The sequence below is a fragment of the Haliotis asinina genome, chromosome 11, assembly GCF_037392515.1.
Source record: "Haliotis asinina isolate JCU_RB_2024 chromosome 11, JCU_Hal_asi_v2, whole genome shotgun sequence".
Lineage (NCBI taxonomy): Eukaryota > Metazoa > Mollusca > Gastropoda > Lepetellida > Haliotidae > Haliotis > Haliotis asinina.
Genome location: NC_090290.1, coordinates 25413204 through 25422996, shown reverse-complemented (window position 1 = coordinate 25422996; position 9793 = coordinate 25413204). Strand labels below are relative to the sequence as shown.

General features: G+C 44.0%; 2 protein-coding genes across 2 annotated transcripts; both read right to left on the bottom strand.

Moving 5' to 3' along the window:
- Positions 1 to 3443: 3443 nt before the first annotated feature.
- LOC137255755 (tubulin alpha-1 chain-like) lies at positions 3444 to 6241 on the bottom strand. Its single transcript, XM_067793269.1, has 3 exons — positions 5965 to 6241; positions 4787 to 5006; positions 3444 to 4686 (listed from the first exon to the last, which is right to left on the bottom strand). Exons 1-3 carry the CDS (start codon positions 5965 to 5967, stop codon positions 3557 to 3559), a joined length of 1353 nt encoding a protein of 450 aa, XP_067649370.1. The 5' UTR covers positions 5968 to 6241; the 3' UTR covers positions 3444 to 3556.
- A 1041-nt stretch (positions 6242 to 7282) lies between these two features.
- LOC137255356 (uncharacterized) lies at positions 7283 to 8323 on the bottom strand. Its single transcript, XM_067792799.1, has one exon. The coding sequence runs from the start codon at positions 8321 to 8323 to the stop codon at positions 7283 to 7285; it is 1041 nt and encodes a 346-aa protein (XP_067648900.1).
- Positions 8324 to 9793: the final 1470 nt, after the last annotated feature.

Sequence of the window (9793 nt, the reverse complement as noted above, 5' to 3'; positions counted from 1 at the left end):
AACACATCACATTATCAACTGTAGTAACACATCGCATTCTGAGCTGTAGCAACACATACCCTTTACAGTTATAGAAACACATCCAATTTTTAGCGGTTGTATCACATCCCCTTCTCAGCTGTAGTGATGTATCACATTCTCAACTGAAGCAACACACCGCACTGTCCGCAGTATTACCACGTCACATTCTTAGCTCAAGTACCCATATAACATCACCTCAGTACTATATTGCCTGATACTAAGTACCTAGTACTTCTCCTTCTTAGGTCTAGGAATAAAGATACGGTATTAAACCTCATACACAGCCATATTTCAGGATACACAGCCATATTTCAGAATATATATAGATACATATATATCCTGAAATATGGCTAGGACAAGGAGATGTAATGTACAACGGTCTAGATCTGTTTGAATGTATGTATCTTTAGGTAAACACTTGTGCAAGATACATATGTGACACGTATTCTGTACGTTAACACTCAGGGCACGTGCGAAACATATATATGGTATGTTAGTTTTATTCAATGCCATTGCAGAACACGGGAGAAGGCTAACCGTGGTGCCAATAGTCATTATGTGTTTTTTTTAAAAATTAACAAATTGAAACGACTGCTTCTCAAACGTCACCGATGTGCATGTGGAGGATGAGATTTCATTTTCACGTGTTGTTCGTGATACGTTTTCATCTTTACTAATTACAAATGCAATATTTACAAGCAATATTGTCAAAACAAACACTGAGAATACATTATATTCATTTCAGGAAATATGTAAAAACATGTTGTGATTTTCAGGGATCTTGTTAAATCCCTAGGAATTTCAGTGATTTTGTGAAACCATCGAGTGATTCAGGAATTTTACAAAATCACTGACTTGACACATTCACCGTAACATATATACAGTATATAAACACTTTGCAGTAGGTACGATTCCATTCCAGCATGCAACACCAATTCACGTGGGGTTTTTCACCGTCCCAGGCGACACTTGTTTAAGTCATGGCATCTTTGTATGTGGCTGAATTGTCTACACCTAAGGTGCGAGGATACCGATATCATGTGGAATTCACAATCACATCTACTATTTACATATGATCACCACCTGAATCCAATTGCAATTGGTACAATTGTCGTCCAAACAGGCTATCGTACCCATCATACTGACACGCACAGGCAAATCACTTGTTTCACGCAATATTTGAAACCTGTGGGCTGCATCGGAAGTAAGAAGCGACAATAATAAAAAGTAAGTGTTCTTCACAAGGCAAGGAGTACACTCTCAGAAACTGAACTGAGGTAGGGGATGGTATTTGGGTACTAGGGCTGAGAAAGGGCGATGTTTGAGTACTGGCCGGGGAGTGAGAAGGGGTAATGTTTAGTTACTGGGGCTGAGAAGGGGTGATGTTTGGGTACTGGAGCAAAGACGTCTTGATGTTTGGGTACGGAGAAGGGGCTGAGAAGGGACGATGTTTGGGTACTGGTGCTTAGAAGGGGAGATGTTACGGTACTGGGGTTGAGAAGGGATGATATTTGGGTACTGGTGCTGAGAAGGGGAGATGTTTGGGTACTGGTGCTTAGAAGGGGAGATGTTACGGTACTGGGATTGAGAAGGGATGATATTTGGGTACTGGTGCTGAGAAGGGGAGATGTTTGGGTACTTGGACTGAAAAGGGGATGATATTTGAGTACTGGGGCTGAAAAGGGTGCTTGTTTGGGTATTTAAGTTAATGTCATTATCTTTATAACAGCGCAATGAACACACACGCACACACACCATCCCCACCCCTTAGTTATTTGAACCCCTGTGTCTCATTTTACGGTAACTTCACAAACTCGCCCAACCCGGTGAAACAAGACTGAAGCAGAGTTATCCCCCCTGTATTGTTAGTTGGAACTGGTTGTGGCAATATCGACTCGTACGTAGTCAGTCTGCGTTTGAACGATACGGCACGGTATGTAGGCGTCATAATTGGAGGGTTGGAGGGGACAAGCATCTGGTGATATCCGAATTCTGATTAACTTTAGCGGTGATTTAGTACGTAAAACGAAGGACTTTGGAGCTTGATCCTAACTTCAAACATTATATAAATGCACAAAGCGTCAGGTGGAAATTCATAAAATTACTTTTTCCAAGAATGTTCCCTGGAAGAGTACGGACCAGATAACCCCAAACATTAAAAAATGATGCCGCTTTGTCTCGTGTCATAGCTTTCTCGTTTCCTGTTAGAGCTTTATCGCAATCTAACGGCCGCAAATGAATTCGATATAGCGAATTATGTCCCTACGCGGCCATCTTAAGCAAGGAAAAGATTATTATACTTTTGTGTTTAAGGAAGACAAAAACGCATAGGAGACCTTTGTGGTCTCCTGCAAACAGACTGCCTCGACCCTGGTTCAAAATGCAATAAACAATGTTAGAGTTGCTGAGGATAGATTGAAAAAAATAATTGTACAGAAAGCAGTTAGGTTTACTCTCAAATGTACAAACTTCGGTTTGGGGTTTTGTCCATCCACCCAACCAAACATCTGCTCTCGATCCACCTTGACAAACATCCACCCACCCTCCCGCCCTACCAAACATCTACCTGCCCACCCTACCAAACATCCACCTGCCAACCCATCCTTCCAAATAATTTCGTGTTCATCCATCCAACCAAACATCTGCCTGTCCACCCACCCTAACAAACATCCACCCACCCTCCCGCCCTACCAAACATGTACCTGCCCACCGGACGAAGCATCCGCTAACCTCACCCTGCGTAATACAGACACATACTGTGCAAAGCTGGTTTGACCGTCAATAAGTCACTTGTAACGTCAGTATTATTTTCTCGCAAATTCCTAAACCGCTTGGCTCAGAACAAACACGCTTGAAAAAGGGATCGGACAAAGAAATACAAAGGCCATCAAAATGTTTCTCAAGTTACTAGAAATTGATGTCAAGACATAACTTTGATACCCATCATCATTTGATTATTTCTTGCTTATTTTTATTATTTATTATTGCTTTGTTTTTGTTCTTGCCGCATTTAAATGTATGCTGTCTTTTTCCTGGCAGTGTCTTCCGCCGTCCACCGGCCTGTGGTAGTGCGCTATGCTGTAATTGTCGTGTATTTCCTACAGATTCCAGGCAGACAATGAAACGGGATCAGAAAGCTCGCTTCACAACAAGAAATCACTTGCTCGAGCTTCTAATGGCGCATCATCTATGACGGTCAAGCGTTACCTGGGCATGTGTGACACACAGTTAAGATGGTATGTGGTTATCTCTAGACTTTCATAACAAACAACAGTTATCCATGCACGCATCCTCAAAATGTCCAGCGGTATCAAGACATGAACGGGTTATGCATTATAAATATCCACTGGCCAACTGAGTGGATCGTCCAAAGTGTACATGTTTGCTATTTTCAACTGAATATACAAACGATAGGACTGGTATTTAATGTTCACTTTTCTTTTTTATTTGAACAATAATTGAAGAAGAATCTTAAAAAGAAACATGCGTATACTGTTGTTGACACATGGTTCCTGCAGCCTCAAAATCTGCAGTATCAATACTCTTCGACCTCATCCTCCTGGTCGACTTGAAAGGAGTCGACCCCAACCTCCTCGTAGTCCTTCTCCAGAGCTGCCAAGTCCTCACGGGCCTCGGAGAACTCTCCCTCCTCCATACCCTCACCCACGTACCAGTGGACGAAGGCTCGCTTGGCGTACATCAGGTCGAACTTGTGGTCAAGACGAGCCCAGGCCTCGGAAATAGCTGTAGTATTGGCCAGCATACAGACAGCTCTCTTGACCTCGGCAAGGTCACCTCCGGGAACTATGCTTGGTGCTTTATAATTGATGCCGACCTTGAAACCAGTGGGACACCAGTCGACGAACTGAATGGTTCTCTTGGTCTTGATGGATGCAATTGCCACATTTACGTCTTTGGGAACGACATCACCACGGTAAAGCATGCAGCAGGCCATGTACTTTCCATTCCTGGGATCGCATTTCACCAGCTGATTAGCAGGATCAAAACAGGCGTTTGTGACCTCTGCAACTGTCAGCTGCTCATGGAAGGCCTTCTCTGCCGAGATGACTGGGGCATAGTTAGCAAGAGGAAAGTGGATACGTGGGTAGGGCACCAAGTTGGTCTGGAACTCCGTCAGATCCACGTTAAGGGCACCTTCGAAACGGAGTGAGGCAGTGATGGAGCTGACGATCTGACCAATGAGACGATTCAAGTTGGTGTAGGAAGGACGATCAATATCAAGCTTACTTTTGCAAATTTCATAAATGGCCTCGTTGTCGACCATGAAGGCGCAGTCAGAGTGTTCCAGGGTGGTGTGGGTGGTCAGGATGGAGTTGTAGGGTTCCACCACGGCGGTCGACACCTGAGGAGCTGGATAAACGGCGAACTCAAGCTTGGCTTTCTTACCGTAATCGACGGACAGTCTCTCCATCAAGAGAGAGGTGAAACCAGAGCCGGTGCCGCCACCGAAGCTGTGGAAGATGAGGAAGCCCTGCAGTCCAGTGCACTGGTCAGACATTTTTCTGATCTTTTCAATAACTTGATCGATATGTTCCTTCCCTACGGTGTAGTGGCCACGGGCGTAGTTGTTGGCGGCGTCTTCCTTGCCGGTGATGAGCTGCTCGGGGTGGAACAGCTGGCGGTAGGTGCCCATACGGACTTCATCTGCAGGGGAAAAGGTGATATTTGAACGGTTAAGCAACACCGAAACATGGATCTTGCTGTTCATGCTTGAAGACAGTAAATTTGGTCTGAGTATACGTACCGACCACAGTGGGTTCCAGGTCGACGAAGATGGCCCTGGGGACATGTTTCCCTGCTCCAGTCTCACTGAAGAAGGTGCTGAAGGACTCATCCGTTTTGCCTGGCGCGCCCTCGTTCATCTGACCATCAGGCTGGATGCCATGCTCCAGACAATACAACTCCCAGCATGCATTGCCCATCTGGACTCCGGCCTGGCCGACGTGGACAGAGATACATTCCCTCTGGAAACAAGAAGCATGTTCGTGCATGATTTCGTATCAAAGATGAAACACGTTTATCATTTTTCATATTCTCACTACTTTACGAGCAGGTAAAACTGGGTAAAACTGTTAGAGGACATTCTCCCTACCCATATACGAGCTCCCTTGACCGTGGTAGGATCTGATGATCATAGTGTCAAACCATTAATTCTTCCTGATTCGGATCCCGGCACATTACCTTACGTGACTTTCTTTGGTCTCACACAAAGCCAGTGCGCTATAAACTGACCCAAATACTATTGACAGCGGTGTAAACTCACTCACGTAAACCAGAGTCAGTTGAAATTGATTTTACTGAGTTTTGTTGTTGAATAAAATACTTTTGTTGAAATAAATTTGAGAAATCAGTGTCTCAGTGTGATGTACTTTGGGGGGGGGGGGGGGGGGGGGGTGTGAGGGGTTTCAACAAAGAAAGTATCTATGTGACCACTAGGTTACGTCAAAGAAACCGGACTGAATATATTGTTACAACCAGGATGTGGTAGTGTTCGACATTCCGATCGTATCGTACTATAGACTTGGACATACAAGCTGTCAATGATTCAGGCAACCTCCAATATGCATTTATGTGTACAGCTACAATGTGCTTGTACATGATCAATATTATATAGGCGTATATTCACAGGTGTTGCAGATGTTGTCAATATGATTCATACCTACAGAAAATCGATATGGAAACAAACTGGGGTACTTTTAAATCATGAGAGCTAAGAACAACAAAAGTCACCTTATTTACGAACTAAGTGAAACAGCATTGCACTCTGATGCAGCTGTGCACCTATCAAATATGTTATAGCGACAGAAGCTGAAATATATTTCTTAAAAGAAGAAGTTAATCAGTTTCTTCAACAGTTTGTTATAAAACAATGAAACATGAAAATATGCGCATATGTTTATACTTGCAAAATGCAGTACTCACCATTGTGAAGTGATGGAACCGCCAGGAAGACTTAGTTAAACTTGATACAATGGAAGCGCAGACCTCACACAGCTTTCTAGGATGCTGATATGAGAGAAATGATGTACAACTGACATGCGCAGACTCTGTTCAGAGAGAAGCACATTGCATGACGGGATAGCAAGTTCGGCCCTCATACGTTTATCCCTAACATTTCCAAAGCCCTTTCATGAAGTTTCCACTGAGTAGTATTGTCCATTGATTTACCTTTGAAAACTATCGTGAAATGATCGTGACTATCGCGTTATACTGAGACATGAACGTATATGATTAAATATATATTCTGTGTGGTTGATGAATAGTGTGCTGGTGTCACGGCTTAGCGGTTTTACATATGCAATGTTTTGTATGTGTTTCTTGAAGGATGGGACACGGTATCTACGACGCCGATTCATTCTTATGGATACAGCTGTTTTGCAAATACCCAAGGCGTTATATAAGTGACCATTGTTGTAAAACGTTGTGCACATTAGCGATGTCAACAGGTGCTTTGGCGTTGCTGAGTCCTATGAGTTATCTGCCAGACAACATTACTTTGTTGAACTCATTCATTTCACCTTTTCTAACGCACAAATTAGTAGTACATCACTATAATGCTTATGATATGTACTCATACAAGCTGTCATCATTGCAGGTACGAGGTAAAGGACAGTACACGCGACAAAGGAGCACAACGGAGAAGGGCAGAGGTATACGGTACAAAGGACAATGGAGAAAGACAAATGTGTAAGGCACAATTGACAAAGGGGCATAATGCAGAAGGGCAAATGTGTAAGGCACAAAGAACAAAGGGACAGTGGAGAAGGGCAAATGTGGAAGGCACAAAGAACAAAGGGACAGTGGAGAAGGGCAAATGTGTAAGGCACAAAGAACAAAGGGACAGTGGAGAAGGCCAAGGGTGTACGGTACGAAGGGGCACAACGGAGAAGGTTCTAGCTATGAGAAACGATCTTCTCAAACATTAGTATGGCTGCAACGTTCGTATATTCAACGATCATAACGTGAGGAATGCCTTCCTACAGACACGAGGTTAAGCTGTGTGCTGCTCAACTGAATATTCACTGACATCCAGCCCACAGCTGTGACATCAGGCAATTCAAGAACTCCTCAGCGCCAGTGGCAGTACGTCAGTTATATGTATGACATGCATGTGTAGTTAGGTTCGGGGGTCTCATGGTGACAGATGTCTGTAGTGAATAGGGACGAGGGATAGGGAGGGGGACATCAGTAGTATTGAAGCATTAATTTGCGAGTAAAGTGACTATAAACATCCCTAGTGCTACTGCACTACTCCTGCTGCCATTACAGCTACTGCTGCTACTGCTGCTACTACTGCTACAGTTGGGACAGTTACTACCGTAACAGCTGCTGGTGGTGCTACTGCTGCTGCTGTCATTGTCACCGCAGCTACTGTGCTACTACTTCTACAGTTAATACTGCTGCTCATATTGCTACAGTTGTGGCAGTTACTGTTGGTGGTGCTGCTACTACTGCTGCTGCTAGTATTGCTAAAGTTGTGGCAGTTACTGTTGGTGGTGCTGCTACTACTGCTGCTGCTAGTATTGCTACAGTTGTGGCAGTTACTGTTGGTGGTGCTGCTACTACTGCTGCTGCTAGTATTGCTACAGTTGTGGCAGTTACTGCTGGTGGTGCTGCTACTACTGCTGCTGCTAGTATTGCTACAGTTGTGGCAGTTACTGTTGGTGGTGCTGCTACTACTGCTGCTGCTCATATTGCTACAGTTGTGGCAGTTACTGCTGGTGGTGCTGCTACTACTGCTGCTGCTAGTATTGCTACAGTTGTGGCAGTTACTGTTGGTGGTGGTGCTACTACTGCTGCTGCTCATATTGCTACAGTTGTGGCAGTTACTGTTGGTGGTGCTGCTACTACTGCTGCTGCTAGTATTGCTAAAGTTGTGGCAGTTACTGTTGGTGGTGGTGCTACTACTGCTGCTGCTAGTATTGCTACAGTTGTGGCAGTTACTGCTGGTGGTGCTGCTACTACTGCTGCTGCTAGTATTGCTACAGTTGTGGCAGTTACTGCTGGTGGTGCTGCTACTACTGCTGCTGCTAGTATTGCTACAGTTGTGGCAGTTACTGCTGTGTGGTGCTGCTGCTACTGCTGCTGCTAGTATTGCTACAGTTGTGGCAGTTACTGCTGGTGGTGCTGCTGCTACTGCTGTTGCTGGTATTGCTAAAGTTGTGGCAGTTACTACCGTAACAGCTGCTAGTGGTGCTACTACTACTGCTGCTACTATTGCTACAGTTGTGGCAGTTACTGCCGTAACGGCTGTTGGTGGTGCTACTGCTACTGCTATCATTGTCACTGTAGCTACTCTGCTTCTACATCCACTACTGTTACTATCACCACGCCTACCTCTGCTACGGCTACTGCTACTGTTACTGCTACTGCTACTGCTGCTAATGTTGCTGCTACTTCTGTTGCATTACTGCTACTTCCTTGGTGTTTAACTTCACCTGATCGCCTGAAACCAGTAATTAACAAGTGTAAATCTAACCCGGCGCAAGACACTGGTGGTATTCGAACCGGTACTGGAAACCATTCCCTTCTACCAAAACAGTACTCCATTTTCCTTCATGGGTACAGGGTATATATTTGCCTGTGCAAAGTTCGAACAGCACTTCTCAGAGAGAAAGGTGATTTAAACTGATTAAAGAACTTACATGTCTGAATACACAGGCAGATATATCCCTGGTGTACAGGTCTGAAGTTCGCAGGTGTCTCCACATCACATTTTATTGAACTTCCAAAGATCTTTACGTGGAGCAGGTCCAGGAGTCACAAAAGGCTGTTGGGGTTGCAAGGATCCGTTATTGGTTCAAACGATGATTATGAGAGGCAAGAACGTACTATTTTAACCTCTCCGTATTCTGGACTTACGTTAAAAATATTGTGGTCATTTTTATGTATTGAACGTGTTAGACTTCCTGCAGGTTGCTTGTTTAATAAATTGTAGGCTGACTCAACTTGTTATGTACAAACGGTGTTCTATAAGACGAATATTGCATAGCGACTCTATGTTAAGGGAGATTTCACACTGAAGGAAGACTCCTTCCCCATGAAAATGTTTTGTCACGACAAATGTAGCATTCTTCACCTCAAGCGTAACAAGGCAGAAAATCAGGATCTGTCAGTTTTCTTAAGGGTGGAATTACTGACCTTCTAGTTGAAGACCTGTGAGTACCTTGGGTTGAATACAAATGCAGACTTAAGGGCACCTTGGGCTCAGAGCAGAACACATACTCTCACATTGATCATAGCCACAGATGTTTATGCTGATTTCATCCTTTCATGTTGTTCTGGTGTTGTGGTTGGATGAAACATGGATTTCAGCGTATTGACCCTCACACAAAACAGTTGGCCCAATATGGTGTTCCCACCGTGATGTTGATGGAATATAGCTAAAAGTGGCGTAAACACCAATTCACTCACTCACTCTTATTTATCACTCACTCACACTGTATTTATTTATGGGAGAGGGGGTGGTTTGATTAACCAAGCGAGGGCCCATATGAAATTGACTCAGCCTTTCACTGTACCAAGTTTCTTTGGTGCGTTTGTGTGTTTGAAAGATATGTTAAGTTACATTATGGCGTGGACTAGTCACCTTCTTTGCTGTGGTTGAGCTCTTGACTTAGAGGCCATTGCCAATGAGCCCGTATACAATATCAACATATCAAAGCCAACAAATCCTACTTGTCCCTTTTTACGCTAAACTACATCATAATGTTTAGTGCATCATTCACTTAATGCATGCTTCTGCATGAAA

Coding starts and splice junctions, on each gene's coding strand:
- LOC137255755 (XM_067793269.1), bottom strand. Junction 4,687..4,786: donor CCTGGAACCCACTGTGGTCG/GTACGTATACTC, acceptor TTTCCCCTGCAG/ATGAAGTCCGTATGGGCACC.
- LOC137255356 (XM_067792799.1), bottom strand. CDS start 8,323: ATGATAGCAGTAGCAGTAGCACCACCAACAGCCGTTACGGCAGTAACT.